At 46.5% G+C, this 27251-nt stretch overlaps 1 protein-coding gene across 7 annotated transcripts in view; it reads right to left on the bottom strand.

The window, feature by feature from the left end:
• Nucleotides 1-27251, bottom strand: part of KLHL13 (kelch like family member 13) — a 64467-nt gene that overhangs the window by 10623 nt on the left and 26593 nt on the right. For 5 of the 7 annotated variants that reach the window (XM_066639956.1, XM_066639954.1, XM_066639955.1 and 2 more), the window contains 3 exons: nucleotides 6943-7084; nucleotides 4094-4226; nucleotides 3678-3874 (listed from right to left, as the gene is read on the bottom strand). In XM_066639956.1, the coding sequence (XP_066496053.1) occupies nucleotides 3678-3874; nucleotides 4094-4226; nucleotides 6943-7056 (444 nt within the window). In that variant the 5' untranslated portion in view covers nucleotides 7057-7084. Of the gene's footprint in view, nucleotides 1-3677; nucleotides 3875-4093; nucleotides 4227-6942; nucleotides 7085-23648; nucleotides 23763-24333; nucleotides 24414-27251 lie in introns of those variants that run through there. The other 2 variants (XM_066639949.1, XM_066639953.1) reach the window with 2 other exon arrangements.

Genomic DNA, 27251 nt, shown 5'->3' on the forward strand with positions numbered 1-27251 from the left:
TGTCTGAGTCACAAAGGTGATGGCCTTTCTATTTTGACTGATGACTTCCCTGGGGGAGGGAAGCCTACTTCCAATTACAAATGGGGGGCAGGGGAAGACGGCCACTCCTTTGGCTGTGGCTCAGAAGGGCTGGCATCACTGACTGCTTCCTCTGGCTAGCAGCCAAGGTCAAGCTTCCAAAATGAAATGCACGATGCCGCTGCTTCTGAAATAAGCCCGTGTATCTTCACGTTCCTTCCCATTGCCCATGTCCAGCTCACATCATCTCCTGAATTTTAAATTGTCTGCACATTTGCACATCATTTCTCTCTCCCACCTGCACTGCTATTGTTCCCAATACCTGAAAGCCAGAATTCCTGATCACTAGCATTGTCTGCGCTGTCACTGTGAAGGGTTCTTAGGGGGTGGGGAACGACAAAAAAAAACCCAATTGTTGGTGTGCCTGTGCAAGGGGAGATTTCAATCCTCAACAGTTTCTTCTGCTCCTGCATAGTAAAGCCTTAAAAACCAGCATTAGGCTTCTGGGAGAGCCTCCCGGCTTGCAATTCTCACGGCCCAAAACACAGCTTGAGTACACTCTGCTTGCAGAGAGTTGAGCTGCCCACAGCAGAAGGAACTGAGTCGGGCAACTCCCCCTATCCACACTGCCAGCACTGCCTCCCTCAGGTGCTCTTGCTGGGGGTTCTTCTGGACAGGTAGCCCTGCCCAACTGTGGGACTGCTGTGGACTAGCAATTGGCCACCTCTCCACAACCTGCAAACCAGCACTCACCCTCCCATGGATCACCAGCCCTGTTCCAATCCCCCCCATCTGTGTCAGAACCATCTTCAACATAAGGAACTTTGTTTTCTTGAAACCCAACCTCCTTAAGATACTTGATGCTGCACTCAAAAAAGGATGTCACAGCAGGGTGGATTACCTTGATCCAGAAATCAGAAATGTGGTGCAGTCCCCAACTGACAGGTTCTCAGTAATCACCACATCAGCATTTGCCAATGTACAAGAGACACTATAGAGGGCTAACCCCACAGCCTTTCCTTAGCTCTTGGCATTTACCATTGGAGTTTTTGCAGGTCAGGACATGCCAGATCTCTGAATGCAGAAGGTGTTCCGAGGCCCTCTAAGGCCTCTGGAAGGTCTTAGAAAGGCCTTAGAAGGTATTCTGAGGCCAGGGGAGGCCACTCACTGCCTCCAGGCGTGGCTGGAGCACATCTCTGGTTTCTTTCACAGGGTACAGGTCAGGCCTCAGTACAGGTTAGGGGATCCATACTAGTCAAATCTGCAAATAAGGTCTGATCTGTATGTCAAAATCCTGCCTATGGCTGGACCTCCTTGGCTGAATTATGTGTAGAGAATTTAAGCAAGAATGAAATTGGTGGTTGCAGAAACAAGTCAAACCTTCAGCTGCTTGTCTTTTTCTGTAACACACAGCGGAAGAAAAGTGACCTTGCACACGAAAACCCATATTTTAAAGCCTTTTAATGTCCACAGAGCTGTAGAAATGATTAACACTTACACTTTAAAACCAAAACACAGAAAAATAGCAGCTGAATGGGCCAGTAATTGTTCCAAGAGAAGCTGATGGAGAACTCCTTGGAAAGAACATTTCTTTGCCTTGAGTGATTTTATCCAGGCAGCAGAATGGGGCAAGGGAGGGCACTGCTGAACTTGACTGCAACAGCTCATGCAATGGACCTTATTAACAGCAGTTCAACAGTCTTGAAAACAGAAGCACACAGCCAAAGTCACACTGAGGGGGCCTTGGACAGTTTTTTACTCAAGAGCACAGCACTGTTAACTGCAAAGAAGCATTTCTGCCTCGTGTTTAAACCCAGTATTCCTTTTTGCCTGTTCCCCATTTACCTGCCTCTCCCTCTGTAATCTGATAGGAAGTCTCTGCCCCCCCCCCTTTAGCTAACCATCTTTCCACCCTATCCAGCTCTCTGCCTTCCTTAGCAGATGGTCTTCTCTACAGCCCCAGTTGCCTCCTTGCTCTGGCTCTTACGGGGCCTCCCAGTTGCACGGCTTGGAAACGCAGATGAAGGTGAGAAGGAATGGCAAGCGCAGCTCCTGCAGCCAGAATGAAAATCCAGATGACAAGAGACACAAACATCACTGCTGAAGCCAGAGAAATTGAGAGAAATAAATTGAAGTGGCAGCAACAGAAATGAAAAAGGAGGGATTTGGGAGATGCCAGCAGTTAATGGGTTTGTGAGTGTAACCGACACACAGATAATCCTATATCCTTATTGCTAAACCCTGGGATAAAGTGCGTGGCTCTTGCCTTGCCTCTTGGCTTGTCTTCTGAACCCCAGTGTCCAGAATTGAGGCATGATTTCTCTATCAGAGATTCCAGACTGGTCCCAGAACTCTCTTGCTCAAGGAGCAGGTCTTCAAACCCACATCAGTGTCATCTTTTAAATGGCTGCATACAAGTCAATATCACATCCAGTTCTTCTCAGTGCAGAACTGCTTGTGACCAATCTGCAAAACGGCCCGTCTCTAGCCTCATTTCAAAGCAATGAGGATTCTAAGCCGTTCGGCTCCGACCAGGACGCACAAATAAATCAGAGATAATGGACCTTACGTAACCACACAACGCTCTTGCCCAAGCCACGGTGCAAATAAAACCTGTGAGGGCAGCAGAGCCCAGCTGCTACTGAAACGTCTGTCATAGTGAGAGGACCGTTCACAGGCTGAATCTTCAGATCTCAACATTCTCTCAAACATCCCAGAAACCAAACCACACGCCCTGAATCTTAAGCCACCTAGGGTTAGCAGCACACTTTTTAAAGAGACCTTACAGATGAGGAGGAACCAAGATTACCTGCAAGTGTGCCTGCAGAGACCAATTCTGGGGCCAGGAAGTACACCAGACATTCCCAGAGCACATCTAGTACTGACAGGTCAAACAATGGAGCTGATGTGTAGCTCAGTGGCTAAGAGTGTGAGTTGCAAAGCAGGACCTCCCCAGTTCAAATCATGTTTTGCCACAAACTCACTACTGACTTCACTAGTGGACTCCAGGCAAGCCATTTCCTTCCACCCTCACAGGACAGCAAGCCTGCCTGCCAGTCACACAGAGGGGGCGCTTTCTGGTTCCAGCAGCAAGCAAAATGGAGCCACAGGTGCCCCCTGGCACCCTTACCTCCACCCCCCCCCCAAGTCTGCTTGAGGTCTCATTGGGATATAGTATGTGCTAGCAGTCCTAGCAGGTAGCTTGCTACACTGTTCAATTTAACCCTCTTCCCCACCCCCTCAATTTCAGGCTACTGGCTAAGTAGCCCTCTTAGGCTACTGGCTAAGTAGCCCTCACTCCTGCTGTTGCTACACTACATGAAAAGCAAGAGGGCAGCTGCTCCCTATATCACAGGCCCTGCTTCATGGAACCTTTGGCCACAGTGTCAAACTGATATATACCTTGTCAGAGAGATGGCTTGGCACAAAACCGCCATGAGGTGGTCTTGCTCATCCCAGTTACAGGAAGAATAGTTAACTTGTGGAACTCCCTGCCACAGAGGTTCTGGGTCACCGCCCCCCCCCCCCCGGTTCAACTCAAGAGACTGTAACAAGCCAGCTGAACAGTATTTGCTAGGCTGGCAAATTCACAGAGATTTAAAAACTTAAAACCAAAAGCAAACAGAAGACAAGCTGAGCAATAACTCAAGATGTCTTACCCCAGATATAAGAAACACTTTACAGAAGTCCAACACAGGCAATATCTGCAAAAAGCTGGCAGCTTCTAGAGTGTCCTGAAGGTTGTCCATGTTGAGAGAGAGTTTTGCAGTATAAATAAAATCAATAATCTTCTTTAAACCTATTTTGTTCACGCCATGGAGCTTAATGCACATTAAGTCTTGTTCTTTCATCCCACCTGAGAACAAAATTTAGATAAGAGATGGTTAAGGCTTGAGTGAGCTTCCCCTTATAAAGTCTTCTCGACCCAGAGACAGATCCTTCTACACACAAGCATTAGGTGAACAGTGGATGAGAAAACGTGGGCAAGTGGGGGGCACCCCAAGAAGAGCTTGCTTCGTGCTGAGCAGGCTCTGACATGGCGCCCAAGGGCAGGCCTTGCCACCACCAACTATACCTGTAAACATGGCCTTGAAGTAGTCACTAGCCGACGCCATCATTGCCCTATGAACTGGAAACACTTCATCACCATCCCCTGGCACTAGAGTCACATCACAAAGCAAACCTTCTATCCGCAGCTGGTCAAAACCCTACAAAAGAAAAAGACTAGGTGAGCAGCTCCACCCAGCCAAAGGTCAACGTCCGTTGCTTGCAGGACACTGGGATCACTCAGGTAACCTCCCTCCCAAGAGCTACACAGGATCGTAGCCACTGAAAAGGGTCCTTGGCTCTTATGGCCCTAGTACTCTCTCATGCTCAGCTTGACCATGGTCATCATTAAGAACATGAGAACAGCCCCACTGGATCAGGCCATAGACCCATCTAGTCCAGCTTCCTGTTATCTCACAGCAGCCCACCAAATGCCCCAGGGAGCACACCAGATAACAAGAGACCTGCATCCTGGTGCCCCCCCTTGCATCTGTCCATCACTGCCCATTTAGATCGCCTTCACCCAAGGGTGGGGGGGGGAAGAGAACTGTTCTGTTAATCTCACCAAATACTGGAAGGCTCGAAAGAATTGCTCCCCACCCAAAAGGCATTAAGATGAACAGAGCAAGTTCCTGGGACCATAGCATATCATAGCACCAACGCTTTTTCTAAAGAGAATGCTTCGGTCATTGGGCTAGTTCCAAAACCCCTCGCACGAGGATAGACTGTTTACCATTTGCTGCAGGTTCAAAATTTGCTGCAGGTTCGAATTCATGCTGACAGCTTCTCTAACATTTAAGAAGGATCTGATGGGAAGAAACAATTGCCCTCCATAACCCACAAACAACTACTGTATAGCAGTTTAAAAGCTCCAAGAACAACAGAGGACAAAGTTCAGCCAACAATATGAAACAATGTCCTCCCTAATTCTACATTTGTACACTCATACATACACTCCCCCACCCCAAATCTAGTAGTCTTATTAGGGATAGCTGCATACAGATAAGATTTGGAGTCACAGTCTGAAGATATCAGCTATTAGCCAACAATTCCCTGTTGCAACCAACCAAATGCTGCAGGCACAATTTGGTAATGGCTCAATATTGTGTATTGGAATAAGATGATAAAAACTGAAATGGATTAAGTCTGTGATAAAGGTTATTTCTACTGGCACACATGCAATCCACTAAAGCCCCCCCCCTCCTTTTTTTTAAAGGGGAGACAGGTGACATTCATAAGAAATCAATATACAACTGGAAAGCAGGAAGGAAGGTCCAAAGAGTCAGCAATTGATCTTGAAGCAGAGCAGGCCCCATGTTAGAGACACTCATCTGCTACTGATATTACAGGGCAAGGCACAACTTCTGGCTGTGGATGATGGGGCAGAGACGCCAAGATGTGGAAAGCAGAGACTTCCTGACTCTGGCTTTGCCTCTGCCTTAGGCAAGCCACACAAATACTACTAATTCTGACCCATTCAAAGGGAAGGGTTACTAGCAACACATACAAGATATATTTAGCTTACCCAAACACACATAAGCTGCTTTTTGGTTGAACACACACACACACACACACACACACACACAGAGCAGTGATCACCACAATTTAACTATGAACTACACAGCAACAAAATGCAGCCACAATGAGCCAAAAGCAACCTATGCAGGGAAAAATCTTCAAGTCAACCTGACCAGACCAACTTCCACATCATGCCAAAGGTGAATAGGGAAGGGGCCAGAGGAGCTCCCAAGAGAGGGAAGTTCCAGGGTCTGGACGTTGCAACCCTCAGCCTGGCTTCACTTACTACTCACCAGCCACACTCAGAGCAGGGCCTCCCCCAAAGACCTGAGTGGCTGGGCAGAAGCAGGCAGTCCTTCCCACACTCTCGTTCCAAACTCTTTAGGGTTTTGAAGATGAAAATCAATGTGTTGGACTGGGCTCGGAAACAAACAGGAGCCCACTGATCCTTCTCCCACATGGTGCAAGGGTGGAATAGCTCTTTACAGTCATCACCTGCTTCTCACAACTCTTTTCTTGGATCCCCCCCCCCATCTTCCTCTTCCTGAGCTTCCCACAAGAGGAAAAAACAAAGTTAATGAAGGGGGAGCTATTTGGTTCCATACTTCCTTGCAACATTTTTTGTACACATCAAGAGATTCTCATCATTCAATGTTTCAGGACCATCTAGGAGCCATGCACAGCCACACAAGCTTTGGCCATCCCTGCAATGTTTCCTTTCCAATTCAACCTGCAGAGCACAAACCAAGAGGCACAGCTACACAGATGTGGTTTTCATTCTACCTCCGCTCCTCTTCACAAGGGAACTGTGCCACATGACCAAAGTGCAGGATTTGGTCCTCTTCCACAGCAATTTCAGGTGCAAGCTGCAGCTCTGTGCGCCCCACAAGTAACAGATGGTTATTACAAACACGCTCACAGGATGTGCCTGGATTCCAGCACAGCACGCACCGATAGTTAATAAAACTGAATTGCCCGTCAAAAGCATGCTCCGAGCCATGGGAACAAGAGTAAGGAAGAGCAAATATTAACACCGAAACACAGTTGGGCTTGCAAAACCCCCTGAAGGCATCCACATGCAATTCCAGGGCAAATGGCGCTCTGCCTGTACAATTGCAAACTCACACAGGGCTCTCCCTCAGTGACAGGGAAGGTCAGACTGGCAGAGCTGCCAACAGGATCAGAAGAGGTAGAACAAGAGGAGGATTGTGGAAAGGAGTCAACACACCCATTCCTTTAACCTGGGGTCGTCAGAAAGCTGTTTGCCAGGACACTGTCTAGCAGACCTTGCAACAGACACGATATATAGTTCCACTGGGGGGAAAGAAAGGAAGGGAGGACTTCAAAGCTTTAACTTACCTGTAATACCACAGAACTATGAGTATTGCTGGTGAAAAATCTTGTGGTGCCTGCCTTTGATGACTGCAGGTGAGCAGACACACCCATATCGCTGCTCCCCAGAGTGACTTTCATGTGAGGGTCCTCCTCCTCAACCAGAGATCTGCAAGGCAACGCAGAAGACAGTAGTCTTAAGCCACCAGGTCTCCTTCCCCCCCCCCCATGAACAACAATGACAACAAGCGATGAAGATTCATTGGGGAATCCTACAAGAGATTCGTGAGAGAGTCTAAAGCAGGAGCTGGGGTAGATTCCTGCAACATTAAGCATTTAAAAATATGACACGGCAATTTTTAGTTTTCGTTTCAAGCTTGGTGTAAGAACTAGCCACTGCAGCCCACTGGAGATAAAAGTCCTATTTTTAGCTTCATTATTAAAACTCAGCACATTCATTGCATAGCACAAGGTGGTGTTATACACACCTGCGCAAAACAGATCAAACTGTGACAAATTTTGCCATAATTAGCTTGGACCCAGGGGGCTTTGGTGCAAACAGAAAGCCTCTTCCTCTCTGCTGGGAATGACCCTTACACGAGCGGAAGAGCATCCTGTTAGATCAGAGGTGTAACTAGGGCAGAGCCTGAGGGGCACCTGCCCCAGGAGACACACCAAGGGGGGCATGACTGCCCCCCAGGCTCCGCCCTAGTTATGGAGGAGGCACTGACAGCTTCTCCTTCAAAGGGGAGCCTCCACAGGAGATGGAATGGGGGCATGCAAAGACTCAGCAGCTAGCATTCCCTCCTCCGGGGAGAAGCCGGAAGTGACTTTTGTGATGTCACTACTGTGGGTGCTGGTGCAGTGTGTTACACCCCTGTGTAAGATCCCAAATCCAGACTAGTTCTTCTGCCTGCACCAGCCTGGCCCTCTTTCCAATGCTCACTCAAGTCTACAGCTATAGTCTGAACCTTCCTTATTCACCGTTTTTCTCTTAATGTTAAGATGCAACCACCCCAACTGTACAGAAAAGCATGAATACGTCTTTTCACCTATATATGCTCTCATTTTGCTCACTGTTCTTGGACTACAAAGCAATATAGATATTTGGTATATTGTACAAAAAATTTAGTTGCAATCTCGTAGCAAACCGTGAAGCTTTTGACAAGAATTATCTTGTCTATCTTATCTAGTACCCACTACTGACTCCAAAAAAATGCAGACACTGGTGTGGCCTTACGCAAGTGAAATTTGAGTTATTCCGTGCATGATCCAAGCACATGAACTCTCCACTATCTGCATAACATAATTGCTGGTCTCACTGATAAGAGTCTAGAATATTGTTAACATGCAGGAAGAACATTGGCCTCCAAACCAGTTTCAGAAATTACTTTATCATAATGGGAAAATCTAACATGAATTTCAAACTAAGATACCTGTATTAATAGTAATTTCTCAAAGGATGACACATCAAGTGAGTTTTTTTCATGTAAACCCATGTTCGAAGCTGGCATTTCATTGCATCAAGTCCGAGACACCACATCTATTTAAAGCAATTTCTGAAACCTGAGAATTTTTCTATGATTATTCTATGATTAGTCAAAACCATAGACAGTACAAAGGAAGTCAGCCATAAGTAACTGTAAACAAGTGACTTGGACCCAACAGTGAACAAAATGTGCAAAACGTGAATGTGAACTGCATACAACACACAGCATAGAAATACAGGATGTATTTAGCAAATCTGTAGTAAAAGTGTGATAATTTAATTATACATACATGGTAAGAAGTGGATTTCTCTTTTAGCATACAACACTGCTATCACTACATTAACAAGTCAGATGTAACCTGAATCTCTCATGCCTAGAAGGTGTTTGGAAATGGGGTGGTTTTTTTTTGTAGATTTCATTTGAAAAATGAAATTAAAAAATGAAGAAAATGAAAATTCATTTTGAAAAAAATAAAAAAGGCAGAAAATGATGTTAGGTGATTTTATTCTATGTTCTTGGTCCAAGTTCCCATTCTTATTAATTTTAAATGCTTTTAAAGTGTACTTGGTAGGAGTCAGCAGATGCATCACAGTATAATTTCTAACCAGAAAAGTAATCTGTTTTAATTTCTGGAAAATATCTTAAACACCAAAACGCAAACAAAAACCTTCTACTCAAGCTGCATTCTGATTAAGAACATAAGAACAGCCCAACTGGATCAGGCCATAGGCCCATCTAGTCCAGCTTCCTGTATCTCACAGCAGCCCACCAAATGCCCCAGGGAGCACACCAGATAACAAGAGACCTGCATCCTGGTGCCCTCCCTTGCACTGACATTCTGTGGTAGCCCATTTCTAAAATCAGCAGGTTGCACATACACATCATGGCTTGTAATCCATAACGGATTTTTCCTCCAGAAACTTGTCCAATCCCCTTTTAAAGGCATCCAGGCCAGACACCGTCACCACATCCTGCAGCAAAGAGTTCCACAGACCAACCACACGCTGAGTAAAGAAATATTTTCTTTTGTCTGTCCTAACCCTCCCAACACTCAATTTTAGTGGATGTCCCCTGGTTCTGGTGTTATGTGAGAGTGTAAAGAGCATCTCTCGATCCACTTTATCTCTCCCCTGCATAATTTTGTATGTTTCAATCATGCCCCCCCCCCACAGTTACGCAGTCCTAATTCAAGAGTACTTCCCTCATGGTGTTCTGTGCCAAGAAATGTTAGTTGTTATAAAATGCTTGAAGTCTCAGAAAGCAGATGGCACATTAGCTAAAAGACTTAGACAGTTTTCCAAAAAGTTTGAAGCACCCCATACGTCATTACGGTACTACCAAGCTTGAAGGCTATTCTAAGTTGCTTCTATATCGGTAGCAAGGAAGGGCTGTCTATTGATTAACCTTCTCAATCGACTAAACGACACCTTTAGTCAATCATGTAACTTTTAAAAAACATTTTTAAATCCTTCAGATGGCAGATACCATCTTAAGATGGCACGCCCAGCAACATACAACCCCATCTTAAAAAGACAGAAAATTTGCTTCTCTTCCACTCTAGGCAGATTTAATCTACCAGTTAAAACTTATTTGATCCGTTAACCAAGATTTAATTGGGCAACAGCCTCAAATTGGAGACGACAATGCAGACACAGCCTTTGGCAAAATTCAAGATACTCAAGAACTCAACTGAACATATACCCAGAAGCTTATGTAAGGCATTCATGGATGGAGTTCAAGCCTTTCAAATTGTAATGGTAGATATAAAATGACTGACGCTCTCTCCTCAAATCTTTAACACAGAAAACTCCCAGCACATGCAAAACATGTCCACAAGAAGGGATTCAGCCTTGCCTTCTCTCCAAAATGCTACCCTTTCATATGCAGGGCAATTTTTGATGTGTGGAAGTCTTCGAAGTACAGTGGGCCCAACATCCATGGATTTCAGTATCCGCGGGTGCCGAGCCCACAGCTGGAGGGCTTCCCAGGACCTCCCAGAAGCAACCAGAAGGCATTTCCAGTCATATCCAGACTTCCAGTCATATCCAGAGGCCTTCTGAGGCGTGGGGCAGCTGTGCGCTGCCTCCCCACACTTCAGAACACCCCCCCCAAAGTGAATAGAAGGCACTTCAGGTCATGTGCAGGAGGTCCTATGAGGCCTCACAGATTTGATTATCCACAGAAATCTGTACTTGGGGGGTCCCTGGAACAGATCCCACATGGATACCAAGGGTACACTGCACAAACTGCTTGCCACTGAGTTGCCAGCTCCAATGGAGGAACCACTGTTGGAAACCAAGAAAAGAAAGTCCCCTGCGCAAGCACCAAGTCATTACTGACCCTCGGGGTTGCCGCTTCTACGACGCTTTCATGGCAGACTATAAGCAGGGTGGTTTGCCATTGCCTTCTCCAGTCACATTACCTTTCCCCCAGCAAGCTGAGAACTCATTTTACCATTTGGTTGGAAACCAAAGTCTTTAGCTAATACTTTATTCAGTCTAAGAACCTCTGCTCTAGACACCAAATCTTTTTGGTGTCATGGGCCCCTCTGAGAATCTGATGAAAGCCAGACTCTCTTCCCCAGAATGATGTACCTACATACACATTTTACACCCTGGTTTACAGATCCCAGATTACAATACCCTGATCTAGAGAACTCTCAACTATCTACAAGAATTTTGGACAGTTAGCAGCAGAACCAATTTATGCACAAGGGCAGACACTTTTGGTATGTTACTTCAGAGAGGGTACCAATTATGATCTATCCTGGTTCCAGCAAATTTTGCCTCGTAATTGCAAACAAAAAAGTATGGATAAGAATAGTCAGGACCCCACAGGGAACCAGTCGCACCAGCGCCTTGCTGAGGGTCCAGGCACTTGTGCCGCATCAAGCTGCCTGGGCGCAACGCCCCATCACAGAGGTGAGGAAGCTTCCATCTGCCAAGCCAAGCTTGTTGCAACAAAACAAACATTGTTCTATTAGGCAGCAGTGAGATGTGATCTGCAAAGGGATGGGACCAGAAGCAACAAGCACTGGAAGTGTAGTCAGGCTGCAACAAGCACCCAAACACAAGAGATCCATGGACCAGAGAAAGGAAGCACTTGCGGCACTGCTAACATTTCTAGGTAACATTTGATTCCTACAGGGTAGAAACTCTTTCCTGACATGAGCCAAGCATTTAAAGGCATAACCAATGATGTCGCTATGGGGTGTGTGTAAGTACTGTAGGCGCCACAATGTACCATGTAAGTGGCCCCTCCCACTCGCCATTGGAGCCATTCTGGTGCACTGCCATTGCTCCCCAGAGTGGCTCCAACGGAGAGTGGGAGGGGGCCACATACACAGTGTGTTGCGCTGCCTGCAGTACTTTCAGCAACCAACCCTTAGCTACACCAGTGGGCATAAGAATCCTGGCTTTCAGGATAGAAGACAAATTAAAAGAGCACTAAAATTCCTTCCCATTAACTAAACAAGGTCATTGAGCAGTATCAAAAGTGCAAGCATTCCACTCTCAAGGCAACAAATATAAAATGTAATCATAAAAATGTGGTCCCAAACTGCAAGGTGTAAATAAGTTTGATCACCAAATGAAGTTGCGTCCTTCAGACCTTAGTATTCAGTGCAGGGAGCAGTATGGCAAAAGATTTGGTCTTCTGCTAGCGCCTGGATTACCAGCGACTCACAACAGAACTACACAGCCAAAATATTCTAACCGCAAAACCGTCCTCTTTCAGAGCTTTGCCTCAAGCTACCCAATTAGGTCAACTTTGTAGCTGAGCAAAATTTCAAATGAATCCACCCAAGGTACATCTGATTTAGGCACAGTAACCAAAGGTGTTTTAATTGTACTCATTAAGGGCTGGAACACTGAGCCCCACAGTTCATTAGGCAATAATGAATGTAAATATATTGATTAGCAATTCCTCGTGAGCATATTATCACTATCAGAAATTCGAGGGGGGGAAGAAGTGAGGAAACTTAATTCGTTTTCTAATTAATTCCTTTGCTGTGCTCAGTAGATGCCATTAATTTTCTTTAGAAAAAAAGGACAGTCAGTTACATTTTTAATCAGCATTAAGCATCCACAAAAGGCACGACAATTACGAGGACAATTTACAACAGGTGCAAGCTCAACATTAACTGCAACAATCTGAAGCAAGCATCAGCTACCCTACCTTGGCCCAGATACTAAGCCCTACCTGGGAAAACCCAATGAAGACCGGGGGGGGGGCATATACACGTGCTCCGCAGACCACATTTGTTATTTCCATTACTCTTAGAACAGGCTGCCCACACCACAAACTGCTTTTGAAATTTGGACACAATTTTAGACAGACATATGGGGGTTTACTGCTGAGATGCTGAAATTCTACATTCCAAAGACAGCTTTGAAGTTGTCCATTCTCTCTCTCCCTCCCCCTCCTGACCTGCTGGGCATCACAACATTTTCACACTGGGCGCCAGATCATCCCTCAAATCAGTTTAAAAGAAAAATAAAAAATAACAGCTTTCACCATCCAGATTCCCTACTTGATCCCTCTTTTGTCCCATCTCTGTATCTCCCTGGCTTTTTCTACCTTGTTAACAACAACAAAAACTTGCATTATCTTTGCACCGCTTCCATTAGACAATAAGTGGATGAGACTGGAGACCAGTATATTGTTAACACTGAGCAACAAAAAGGAAGAGAGCGCACTTCAATAGTTATTCAAGTTATATGCATATATTTCAAAGCCAGTTTTTCAACCTGGAGTAGGAAAGGGCATGAAACTACCTGCTTGAAGGAAGTTAGTAATTGTAATTAAAGCAATCACAGAGACAAAGCAGGGAACTGCCTGGACGTGCCAAAATTTATTTATTTTATTCAATTTTTATAGCAGCCTTCCTCCAAAGAGCTCAGGGTGCTGTACACAGCTGCTCTTGTCCTCACAACAACCCTGTGAGGTAGGTGAGGTTGAGAGAAAGTGACTGGCCCAAGATCACCCAGGAAGCTTCATAGCTGAGGGGAGATTTGAACCTGGATTTTCCAGGTCTAAGTCCACTTCCTAAACCACTACACCACTCTATACCACCAAATCCTAGGCCTGCCTCAACTATGTCAACACCTTAGGTGAGCAGATCACCATGGCCTGCATTTCTGAAGGAAGAGGAGCACAAAAGCAGTCAAGCAGCCAGAGAATGGACAAACAGCCCTCACAGTTCGAGTGCTTCCAATTCGTCCCCACGCAGCCAAATGGGGTAGCCAACATAGTTGTAAATGGGAGGTGGCAAAGTTACATAGTACTAACTGCGAAGAAAGAAAGGAGCATCCACACCAACTCAATCACACTGTAACACTGACTGATTAACACAGGGTGGGAAGAGATGTCTCCTTTTTATCCATGCTAATAATCCAGGCAATTAAAGATCCAAGAGGTGCTCACAAGACCATCACAGAGAAACAAAGGCACCAAGCAACAGGGGTCTAAAAGCAGCCACTGCAAATCAAACCCAAGTTCAAAGAATAACCAGAAAGGGACCCTGGAATAAAGCCACCTTCACTGCCTGCCAAAAAATGACACCACAATCTGAACCATAACTAGGCGAAGCCTGAAGGACACTTGCCCCAGATGCTCCACCAAGAGGGGGAGCACGACTGTGCTCAGGTTCTGCCCCAGTTACAGAGGAGGTGCTGACGGTTTTGTTCACCCCATTCCTTCTTCAGAGGGGAGCCTCCACAGGAAAAGGAACGAGGCAGACAAAGCAGCCACAATGAGCACCTCTTACTCCAGGAAGAGCCGGAAAGTGACTGCCTTGCAGCGCAAATGGACTGGCAGCCTCCACAGGAGAAATAACAGGGTGTGCAAAGAGGCCTCAGCAAGTGCCTTCTCCTCCAGGGAGAACTCAGAAGTGGTGCCATGACGTCACTGCCCAGGGTCACAACATCATGGCTCTGGCCACAGCCAGCCAAGGCAACACCTTCTCAGGAGACTAGTCTGGATCCTGGAATTTAGATTCATCTTTGGCATATGAAAAAAATTCACTACTCTGGCTCTGAGCAATTTAACATCAACACCAACAAAAAGGCCACACTCAGCGGTTCGTACCACTCTAAGTGTGACTCACCCGGCGTTTTGTTTTACAATTCTGAGAGGGGTTTTCTGTTCATTCCAACTACAAAACCAGCCCCCACCCTCTCTTTCAGTTTGTTAATTCATCCAGCTGAGGGTTTTCATACTTTGTCTCTGCAGACCCTGACCACACATGTGGGGGAACAAACCTATTATGTCACCAGGAAGTCCAAACTGCAAGGAGTGCAACTCATGCTAAACTAAGGAAATGGGCACACTTGCTTAGTTTACGCAACTCATTGGGCTTCACTGATTCAGACCAAGTCCTGCCTCCAGATATGCCTCTTCCACAACCAATCCAGCAGTTAGGAAAGGAAGGCACAAAGAGCTTAGATATTTCCCCAGTTGGTTTGCGTTCCAAGAATTATTAAAGCAATTTCCCCATGATCATCTGATTATAAGCAGCCATTACTGTGATGGTAGTTGTCTGCACTCATTATGGGCAATCCCAAAAAGCATCGCCGAAACTAACGTGAACTGTGCTTCCTTGGTCTACTTCAGTTTTATCCCCACAACTTTAGAAACTCATGCCCAGATTCAGCTACAGACAAAAACAGATTCTCCAAACCAACATCTGGGATTGTGCACACAGAGCCCTTTCTGAAAGGGCCAGAAATTGGTTATCAAACACCTGATTTGCAAGACAGCACCTGTTCTTTGGATGAGGCCATAGGTCAGCCATTTTCAACCACTGTGCCATGGCACACTGGTGTGCCCCAAGTGGTCCTCAGGTGTGCCACAGGAATTTGGGGGTACATCATTTATTAGTGGCCAATGGGGGATGTGAGCCCCTCACTGGCAGCAGGTGTGCCTTGTCAATTGCCAAAAACCTGATGGTGCGCCTTGACAATTTTAGTGCCTTGTAAGTGTGCCATGAGATGAAAAAGGTTGAAAATTGCTGCCATAGGTCAAGGGTAGAGCACCTGCTTTGCATGCAGTAGGCCCCAGGTTTAATTTCGGTCAGAATCTACAGGTACGGCTGGGAAAGACACCTGTCAAGCCCTAGAAAACGCTGCTAGTCAGTGCCATGCATGAGATGCAAAGCCATCTCATATATTTACCCTTCTGTAAGTGAAACACTGGTGCACACCTCCCAGAAGAATGACATTTTATGGCTGCTCATTTCTGATCAAACATGAACATTTCTGATCATATCATATGGTTTATTTTTCCTGAAAGGAACACACACTTTGCCTCACGTTTAAGTCAACGCATAAAATGGCTACTCCATAAACTGGCCTGTGCAAAGTCTGCTTCCGGCACACATGCGGTAGAGTACAGCGTTCCTGAAATTGTTCACAAAGGAAGTGAAGAAATTTTGCAAATGACAATCCACCACCACCACCAAATGGTGCTCTATTTGCAGACTTTGGTGCCAGAAGAGCCGGAAACATCCACGGCCTACTGCTATTCAGGAACTTTTAACCTAATGTGTTAAATGCCTTTCTTGCAGATGGAAAAAGCCAACTCAAGCAAGGCAAATGTTTTGCATAACACAATGTCATTACAGCAGCATCACCTGTGTGCTTGCTTACACCAACCTGAACAACTTATAGCTCAGCATTTCCTGAATACACAAACCAAACTATGGGAAAGATGGCCCAAGAAGGAACTGTCAACTTGCTTGTCAGTCGCCAGCACTATCTGCTCTGCTAGTCTGTCTTCCTTTGGAACCTAGATTCCATGGGTTGGTGGAGACTGGGGTATGCTCATGCAACTGCAAAGAACCCTCATTAGGCAGGAGGCTGAACTTGACTAGCGCTCCTTTCCAGGTAGCCAGAGGTGGCACAGCTCATACATACCTTCTAGAGGAGGTTTTCAAGTGCCTACTAGGCTAGTCACCCATATCATGCAAGAATCATGTCTAGATTCCCAAGTACACAAAATCGGGAAGAAAAAAACAACCCACCCATCCATTTGAAGCAGGGGTGTCCAAACTTTTTGGCAGGAGGGCCACATCATCTCTCTGACACTGTGTCGGGGGCCAGGTAAAAAGAATTTACATTTCAAATTTGAGTAAATTTACATAAATGAATATATTAGAGATGGAACTTATATGAATGAATGAAGGTCTTCAATAGCTCAAGGCCTATGGAAGGCCTTGCACAAAGCAAGGCCAGCCTGTTCTTTGCTGCTGCTGCTGCTGCTGCTGCTACATCACAGATGTGAAACAGCAAGCAGTGGAGGGAGCCCTCATCCTACAGCTCACGCAAGAGGTCAAACAGTTGGCAGTCATGCTGGAGCAGTTGCATCAGGACAGCATGGGCTCCAGCCAGTCTCCTGAGGGCCAGAGGCTCATTGGAGACTGTGGGCTCCCTGAGGGCTGGATTGGAATCCTTGAGGTCCGCAAGTGGTCCCAGGGCCAAGGTTTGGACACCCCTGCTTTAAAGCCACAAATGCTTGTGACCCAGATCACCTGTAATGATCCCAGTACAAACTGCGGTTTGTTGAAGTGAGTCATATGCCTACACACTCCTCTCCGTGTGCACATAGTTCTTTTCAGTACTTTCCTGTTAAGGGAACGCCAGATAAAGCTCAAGATAAAGCTGGCAAACCCCCCCCCCCCACAAGACAGAGGCGTACAGGAACATCTGTGTGCAACACAAGCACAGCTTCAAGACTTGCAACACAGCAGTTGGTGCACTGTAAACATCTGTTTGCTGGTGCAGCAAGTTTGCCGGTCAGACTGCAAGTTGCTTAATTAAGATAAAAAGGCTGATCTGATTTCTAGTTTCATACTGCATGACTGAGGTAGGCAAAATCACGATAGGAAAGAGGCAGAGACATGCACACTGCTCAACTATACTACAGCCAAGACCTTCCCAGGAGCCAAAAAAATTAAAATTAAAAAACAAACGAACAAATGAAGAACCATGATGCAATTCTATCGATGACTGACTATAGTTCTTAAAGATGAAAAAAATTGATAGCCTGTCTAAATGGAACTGGCAAACGCCAAGGCTTCTGTGGAGCGCCTGGATGAGATAGAAGGGAGGCCAACAAGATTAAGTGGGAAAAGCTCAAATCAGCATTTCCGAAGAAAAGTGGCTTAACTGGGCATTTGCTGTTCTCTCCTTGGAAAATGAGGATGACTCACAATCCCAGCCAGGAAATGCTGCCTGTGCGAAGCCCCGCGAGCAGCAATTACAGCACAGCTCCTGCCTCCGAGTCAACCAATCAGCACTCTGTTCTTTTAACCTTGTCACAGGAAAAGTGAGGACAGCTATTTGGCTGGCTGGGGGTCCCTTCTCCTTCTCTCCTCCCAGGGTCACCACTTCACTGCCTCCAGAATGGGCACACCCGACCCGAGTGCCAAAAACTGGAGTTCCAGCAGGGCCCAGCAGTAGCAGTGCTGCCAAGACAAAGCAGATCAACGTAAGAAGGAGGGGGAAGTACTCAATGAGATTGTGAGACTGTAAATCCAGAAGGCAGGTCTGGAGGTAGATCGAGGCTTTGAAGGTGCTGTGGATTTCACGAAGTTTTCCCCCTTGGCGTGCAGAATGTATTTCCCAACAGTGACCAGCTCCCAGGAGTTCCCAAAATCTTAAAAGGAGGATGGTCAGACCAAATGTGCGTTTTTGCCCAGAAACGCAGCTGGACGCAAACAAGATCAGGTGGTGGGATATGCAGAAACATTCCTCAAGCGATTAAAATAATGGACAAGTGAGCAATCCATGTTGGAAAGCTATGGGGGAAGAGTGCTTAACTACGGAGGGTCAATGTCCATGCCCTCTTCTATGGCCTGGCCTCTTGTGCAGCTCCCAGCCTCAAGGGGATTTTTACAATCCTAGAGGTTCTCTCTTTCAAGAACCAACAACATTTCAGATGGATCTTCCTGGTTTGGTCTCACTTCTGGCCTCCAGTTCTCCCACGCAGGCTGGCAAGCAGCTCCATCTCTCACACGGAGGGCAGCCAAAACGCTTCTTGCTCACACCAAGAGCAGGTGGAATCACTCAGCTCGGCTTGTCAGCTGCTTCAAAGTCTCGCCATTCTCAGCAGTTCAGGGAGCTGCCGGTGAACTGACAACCTTCTGATGTTATCTTCGGGGCTAACGGAGGCTCTACCCTCTAGACCAGACCTCCTGCCTTCCTGTCCGACATAAGATGTCGTTAACTCAGCCAGCAGAACCAGCCCTTCCGCTGCTTAGATCAGCTCCTCAGCCTGTGCCTTTTCATGTGAATCTGTACTTGAGTAAAAAACACCAAGCAAGGGAGGGAGAAGCAGCAAGACCCAAGTGACACCACAAGGAACAAAGAGTGAATGGGAAGAGGGAAGGCAGAGATAGAGGGTTTTTCCAGGCATGGTCTCTTTTCAGGATACAGCATATCTTTCTTTCATAGTCTTTCCAGGCACTGGCAACCTCCAACTTCCTAGGAAACCACATTTTCTGCAGACTCCAACATAACCCTCCAGCTCCCATTTTCTACTGTAACCAAGCCCAAGTTCTTCCCCTTTACCCCAATGCTCCCATGTCTAAAACCAGGCTATAAACTGGGACCTGTCTGCTTCTACATTAAAGCACCACACACCCCAATAGGAACAGCTGGACCGGATGGACCTTCAGATCAATTCTGCAGGGTTCCCCTTTTATCCTTCCCTTCAGTTTTGAACAGCAGGCACAGAAGTTCAAAAAGGCAAGGTCAAAAAGGTGCAAGACCCAAACATACATGCACCTTCTTGGAAGCCAGCCCTACTCATTTCACAAGACCCTGCTTCCAAATAAGAGCACTCGAGATTTGGATCAGAGGATGGCTTTGGACATGTTATAGCAGCCTTGAGAACAGATATTCAAATACCAGCACAGATTTTGTGTTTCATGCTTCCCACATCTTTTCAGAGAGATGTGGGAGCCAGAACTACACCTGGAGCTCACACAGACTGTGAGAGATGTGCAACTTCCTCCTTTGGGTGTTTTACAAAAAGTATATCCGTGCAGCACTTGCATATCCACCACTATGAAATGTCCAAATTATTTTCACCACCAGTTTCCTTTGATCGGTCCCTCTAAACAAGCCACAAGCCAGAAGACGTTCTGAAATATTTTGCTATTTAGCAATAAATTTTGCTATTTAGCAATAAATAAATTATTTGCTATTTATTTAGCTGGAAATATTTGCTAGGGGTTTAGAGTCCACCACATTTTGATCTGGCACAAAAATCAAAATTATCTCTCACCAGGACAGCCGAGATCAAATAAGGGAAAACCCACAAGTGAGCTGATATACACAAGAGCTGGTGTGGCGCATTGGATAAAAGCGTGAGTTGCAAATCTCACCAGGGGGCTTCAGACAAGCCACTGCCTTTCAGCCTCAGCACCCAATATGCAACATGGGGGTAACCGCTCTGACCTGAGTGGTTGTGAGCATCCCCAAGGAAACGATTGTGAAGCGTTTACACACCTAGAAAGTGCCATGTAAGTGCCAAATCTTATTATTCAGCATCAGACCACCTATGGGTCAAAGCTACAGTAAGAGAAAAGGTACCACAGTTGTTGGCCATTGAGATCATCCCCTTCCATCTTTCCAAGCTCGCTTTCAAAGTCAGGGGCCTCATTTTAGCTGGGAGGAGAACAGCAAGCTGGGACCCCAGAAAAAATCTCTGCCAGTTTGGGGGAAGGTGGGAAGGGTTATGCTTCACTAACTTATTATTAAGTTAATAATAATCTTATTAAGACAACAGGTCTTAAGCGTGCTGAATTATGGCTTCTTTGGGGACCAAGTTGACAAACATCTCAAAATCCAGACGAGCATAAAAATGAATACACTATTATAATGGTCATGATGCAAGACTCAATGCCAGGATTTGCATTTACCAACAAAAATGCTTCTCTTGTAGCTTGAAGAGAAAGCCATCATGTCTCCAATGTGACGATAGCTTCCTCTGACATACTGCAACGCTGCAGAGTTGCAGCATAACGTTGGTTAGGCAAGAAGCAGCATCTGATGACAACAGAGAGTCCAAAACACAGGCGGCATCCTGTTCGGAGTGGAGAGATCTGGTCCCACTCCCTGGTGGAGCTCAAGAGCAGCAGAACCTGCTCCACTCTCTGGTCAGTACTCTTGGGAGGAAAGCACTGGAGTCTGGCTGCCAGCACCTCCAGGACAAGATGCCCAACACCCTGTGACAAGACTGCCTGCCTACTTGCCAACCACTCTATGTTGTCAGGCAGCACCTCCATCCTCAATGGGTCAAGGTCAGCGTACCCATTATAATCAAGGAGCAACAAAAGTGTAGCTCTACTCATCAACTAGGAAAGAGGAGCAAATTCCAGGCCTAGGGAGCTGAATGGCACTGAGCAGTCTGCCTGCCCCAACACTCACCAAATCCACATCACTATGACCAGCGCAAGAAACGACTGAAACCGTTTTACTCCTCCCTCCAAAAGATAATGCATTTTCTTTCTTGAAAGTCCTGTTGAGAAGAGTACAGCCCTCGCATCAAACCCACAACATGTGACAATCCTACACAAGCCACCTTCGCTCGTACATCCTTCATGTCACCTCGCAGTTTCCAGCAACGCCCCCCTTGTTATTCACATTAAAGACTACCTAGGACCTCTAAAGGGCCCCAACTTGTTCAGGACACCCCCTCAGTTTGCTGCAGGGGGAACAAATCTTTCCTTTTAACAACACTACCTGGACACAAAAGGACATTTCAAACACACTCTCAGTCTTTGTAACGTTTTTATCAACCTAACGCAGCTTAACCTTTTCACAGGAGACTTGACCTGGCCTCAAAAAGTCAAGGTAACTGTGGGCCTTGATCAGCCACCCCCGCTGAACATCAACATTTCACATCAAGGCACATCAGAGGGGAAGGAAACAGAGGGAGTCCCTTTCAGAGAAGAGGCGGCCAAGTTGCTTGCCTAGCCTAGAACACTGCAAGTCGTTGGGGGTAAGTGCTGTAAGTGTAGGTGCTCCCATTTTTTGTAATTTCTGAACTTCGGAAGTGAAAAAAAAACGCAGACTGGTAGAAATGTGAGAAGGATCAGAATCTCATCATATTTTTCTGGTCAAGAGCCAAGGCAGCCAGTGCCTCCACACAGAATCCTGCCACGACTACTGCAAATCTATACCCAGGACCACCACTTGCACCTCAGCACCAATACTGGCAAACTGCACCAGACCTGCGGTTGTCACAACAGTACCCCCTCGATAGCAAAAGAAAATAATTCTGAGACTTCCTCTTACAGAACTTAAAGCCCAATCCTAGCCACACTTTCCTGGGACTAAGCCCCATTGATTCTGACAGGACTTCTGAGCAGACATGCATAGCATTGGGCTGTTACTTGAACTTGATGTTTTCAGCTCCTGTCATTGCACTGGTCCATAAAATCATATGGCCCTTTCAGCTGGCAATTTGATACGATCACAACAAATCATAACTGGGTACCTTAAGGGCCCAGGGGGCATAAAGCAGCCATTTTACGGGCATATCCTTATCTCTGAAAGTACCACAGCCTCCAGTGTCACAAAGCCACCCCCACCTATGAAGTGTTTTGCAAAAGACACCCTGGAGCCACAGCACAAAAATACAGCACAGTTCTACAAGATTTTTTTATTTAACTCATATATAATATTAGAACAATGCTTGGGTGTCTTCCTTTGACAAGCCAAGGGTGATGCGCTGATGAACATGAGCCAATTTCACCACCTCCTCTGCTGTTACAGTTGCAACCCGCCTACTTCCTGGGGAGCGCGCACTTCATGTGCTGCCGCACAAAGCAGGACCAGGCACCAGCCACACACCCAGCTCAACTTCTCACACAAAGGTATTTTTAACACACTGCTGGCCCTGGAGAGCGACACCTGTGCAAGCAGCAGCTGGAGCCTGCAGCCACTTTATTCAGAGAGGTTTCTGAATCTACGAGTACCAGGTGACACGGAAGTCTTCTAGATTTCTCCAAAAACATAACCATGTTTAAAATGCCTCAGTGTGAAAGGTGAGTTTCTCCCCCCCCCACCCCATGCTCTACGACTCTACAGTTTGATTATGAGCATCAAGAAATACAGTACAAAACAATGTAGTGCAATTTCAGGTGCTCTGAGCTAAGCCCTTCAAAATGGGGCAGTTTGTAGCAGGTTATACTGCCATTATTATTTTTTTTTATTGCATGTGTGGAAAAAATTGACAAAAATATATCAAGCAATATATAGATGTGCTCCTTTATAAAATTTTGGTTGAGGGATTATTTGCCTACCAGCAAAACCAGTAATAAACCAAAGGTTGCCACATTTGAGCCACACACTATACTGGAGGGAGGCAGCCTGCACTAGGGCGGTCTCTTACAATGACCACAGCCTCAGAGGCTGGCCCCAATCGTGGCTCATGGATTAAGGAGCGCTGCCAGAACCAAGTTCACTTCTCTTTATTCCATCTGCTTTTGGCACGACATGTGATGTGGCCAATGTCGGACAGAAACTGTGACCTCAGCTACGAGAATGCTACACAGACAAGTCGGAAAAGACAGAAAATGCCAAGCCATTCGGAGTAGCACTGACAATGGCAGTGGTCAATGTTTAGCTGCTCTGAAATTTTCCAGAATAAAATTTCCAGAATAAAATTTCAGAATAAATAACTGAGGAACAGTTATTTGAATGAAAAATTGCCATCAAAGCAAGACTAAATCCCAAGATTTCACAACGCCAAACACACACATTATAATACAGAAATGACATCAGGGTAAGCATCACACATGGATCAGTGAAATCTAAAAGGAGCTGTATGATCAGCCACTCTGGCTTGCTCATCTGAGATCTGCATTACCAGACCGATGGCCACACAAACTTAGACAGTGGGTACTGGGAGAATTATGGACATGGCCAAACCTGCAGTTTTCTCTGCATTGTCAACAAAGGAACAACTCAACACAACATCCATCGCTGGGGGGGGGGGGAAGGATGGGGAGAAGAAGTGGAAAACCAACAACAACAAGGGCTTAATAATCTTCAGAAATGCAAGGTTTAACAATGAAAAAAATTCTGAGACCAATGTCACATCAGCAAATACAACACCACAAAAAGGGGGCGGGGAGGGAAAAAATGCAAGTCTCACAAAAGAAAACCCCACTGCAGGGAAGGTTAATTGGACAAAAGAAATCCCACCTTCGGCATCCTCAGTTCTCTCACTTACATGTATGCTGGAGAAAGTGGAGACGACCTGGATGTTTTAAGCACAGGAACTGGGAATTTCCAGATAGCAGGAGAACTCGTTTTCCATTTCAATGGCATGTTGGCCACCACGATACTACAACAACAGCAAACAACGTTTCCATAACACGCTACCAACTGGGACATCCATTCCAGACACACGCTGCCGGCACCGCACTGGCTGCCTCCAGGAATGAGCCCAGGAAGCTGGCCAGTGACAACCCGAAGCTGAGGCTTCCCATCTGAGGACAGGGGCTGCGAGGCATCTCCTCCGGAGCCCGGTTGTCCCCTCCGGCAAGGAGCCGATTCTCTCACTCCAACTCACCAATAGTGCCACCTCGTTAAAGAAGTGTTGACTGCAGTAGATGTGCGAGAGGGAAAGAGAGAGAGAAAGAGAGAGAGAGAGAGAGAGACACTGCACTGTGCAAGCCGACACACAATGCAGCTCCAGTCTATAAAAAGATTACCTCTTTTCCCCCACCCCCAAGACCAAGCCTGTAATGCTATTGTTCTACCTTCATAGTCACACTGCAGCACCGTACTACATTCTGTACCTATTAACCTGATTTCTGACCAATGGAAGCAGGAAAAAAAAGAGAGAGAGAAAGAGAGAGGAGGAAGGGGGGGAGCCTGATGGGTTCCATAATGAAAAGGAAGAAGCCACGTACCGACTCAGAATACACTTGTCATCCTCTGAACAGTCTTCGTTTGAGCTGCAACAATACAAGTGGGAGAGAAATCTCAGCATAGCCTTGGGCCACACGGCTGACAGAGATCAGTGACCAAACGCAGCCGCCTGCCTCCCCTCTGTGCAAGCCAAACAAGGCACGAGTGCCATTATGGGGGAAGCCTATTGCAAAAGGGGGGGGTAAGGCTAACAAAATAAAAAGGGGGACGCAGGAGGGAAAGCCAGTCCCATCTAATCCATAGTCTGAGAGCCAGGAAGCAGGAGCAAGGATATGTTTCTGCAGATTCCTGCCATGTTCTTCTGGACAGCTTCAGGTTCAAGGCACTCGCATTTTCCCTAGCCTCGACCTCCAGGAGAGATAAGTAAAAATCTCATGCATTTTACAACACGCGTAGGGAACATGGATAGAGCGCTCTGTCTTCCATCTGCAGCAGGGAAGCCGAGAGCAACGAGCGGCTAACAACTGTCCTTGCAGGGACGCGATCAACAATCAAATAGAGCAACCCCCCCCCCAACTCCCCAAGAGCTCACAAATTGCCTGAAGTCCTGACAAAGCAGCCAGGCACGCAGGTGACCAGCACAGCCGAACCCCCCCCCCCAACCTCGGTTCTGTGGTGACCTACAGGGGCAGGCAAACTACCAAGGACATATTTGTGTGTACATGCATTTTTAAAAGCACACTTAGAGAAATTCATTCCATCTCCATGTTATGATGACGACAACTCTGCGTGGAGCACATGTTGGACAGCAAAGGTTCAAGCCCCCCCCCCCCCAAAGCAAAGAGTGGCTCAACCGATGCCAAGGTGTGTCCACAGCAGCTTCTATTGAGAAACACAAGAGGCTGGTCTCCTGGCACAGGAGGACGTGCTAGGGGACTCCACAGCAGATTTTTATGGACTTGAAGACCTGCTTCTCCCAGTGTGGCAGGTTGCCACTGGGGCAGCAAGGCGGAATGACTCCTCCGAGAACCATCTCAACAGAAGGGAAAAGGCAGCAGCAGCCAGAGTGCTTTTTACTTAATCGTGGTTATTTCTGCAATTTTCAGATATGGGGGGGGGGGGGGACCATACACAAACTTTAAGCAGTGCCTTTTAAAGTATTTGGCTATCAAGCCCTCAACTGCACTGAAAGCCGCTGGCAGGGGCCAATAGCCAAGCTGTAGAGCAAACATCACAGCTGCCCACCTAGTAAGGAGTCCATCCTTTCAGAGTTCAGGTTGCCTTTGAAAGCAGCTCAGAAGTCCTTTCTCTGCAATTCAGGGGGTGGGGGACAGAACAGACAGCATTTACTACTGTGGGCATGTTACTCCAGTACATTTCTCGCTTATGACTTCAGAGATGGGGAGGCAGCCACCCACATGCCATACGTGACTTCATGAGCACCTCCCTAATTTTTCACTGTAAGTTTTTTAGAAAACCGAAACCCAGCAGAACTCCAAGGATCTGCTTTTGCTGATCAGACCAGCTCAGATTTATTGCCGATAAAAGCAAAATCTACCGAAGCATGTAGCAAACAGAGCTGCGGCCAGGCATTTACATGCCAAGGAGGTGCCTGCTTCAAAGGTGCGCTATCAACAGTGCATGACTGGTCTAATTTGCATAGACAGCTCAAGAGATGAGACCCTGCCACCGACTTCCCCGACCCTTAGCATTATGCAGCCAGGCAGCAGTGGCTGAACTTGCACAGTGCATGTTACATAATCTTCGTTGCCTCACTGCCAGATCCCAGGCACTCTTCTTGCATCAAAAAATCAAGATTAAGAACATAAGAACAGCCCCACTGGATCAGGCCATAGGCCCATCTAGTCCAGCTTCCTGTATCTCACAGCGGCCCACCAAATCCCCCAGGGAGCACACCAGATAACGAGACCTCATCCTGGTGCCCTCCCTTGCATCTGGCATTCTGACATAACCCATTTCTAAAATCAGGAGGTTGTGCATGCACATCATGGCTTGTATCCCGTAATGGATTTTTCCTCCAGAAGTTTAATCAAAGATTAATGAGCCACCTTAAAAATCACAGCAAGAGGATGCCATTCAGCTCTACCATGGACTGAAGGGTCATCTGCTGTTCTAGCTAAAGCACTACCTGGTTGATACGAGCAGACTGAAGATCTGCTGCTGGCGGAACCACAGAACTTGCCAATTCTACTAAGTGCCAGGACAGTGTACATTTATTTTTAAACTGCAGGTTTAAATCCCCACTGGTGCCAGCATCAGCGCAGACAGCAGAAGCGCCGTAAGAGCCATTCAGCCAATCCCCTTGCTACTGGAGAAAGACCCCAGGCTACCAAAGGCGCAAGGAGCACACCTCCTTGCCAAAACGTATCTAGAGCTCCTCACAACTTGTTGGCTCTGACCCTTGGAAGCCCTGCAGCATAGAAAACCATTGCGCAGCTTGATCAGCTAGCTACATGGCTCTCTGCTTTATTTGGTTTGGAGAATCAGCAGTCTCACCTACGGTAAATCAAACAACTGCTAATTCTTTGAGCTGGCTGATATTCCCGTTATGATGGCAGCCGCTCCCAAGTAGCCCATCAATTCTGCTCCTCTCTCCAAAGAGATCTTCACCTTCAGCACACCACTAGGGTAGAAACAATTAACACCATGCAAGTATGGCAACATATACTGTCCAATACCTTCTGGAACAGTCAGCTGTCTGCTTTCTTTTCCAAAAGGAAAGGGGTAGTGCACACTGATCAGTCAATGTGCTACACCAAGAAAACTCCTCCTTGGGGGGACTCCAAGGCTGAGTTTTGCTCCAGTTGCCATTTTGGCAAACAGGAGGTCAAAGGGTTTTCCCCAGAAGAAACTGAACTCTCAGCAGTTTCATTTGCAGTTCCTCACTTTAACATGTGGTATGACTCGCTTGTCTGAGCCACCCAAATTGTTCTATTAG

Source organism: Tiliqua scincoides, chromosome 12, assembly GCF_035046505.1.
Source record: "Tiliqua scincoides isolate rTilSci1 chromosome 12, rTilSci1.hap2, whole genome shotgun sequence".
Lineage (NCBI taxonomy): Eukaryota > Metazoa > Chordata > Lepidosauria > Squamata > Scincidae > Tiliqua > Tiliqua scincoides.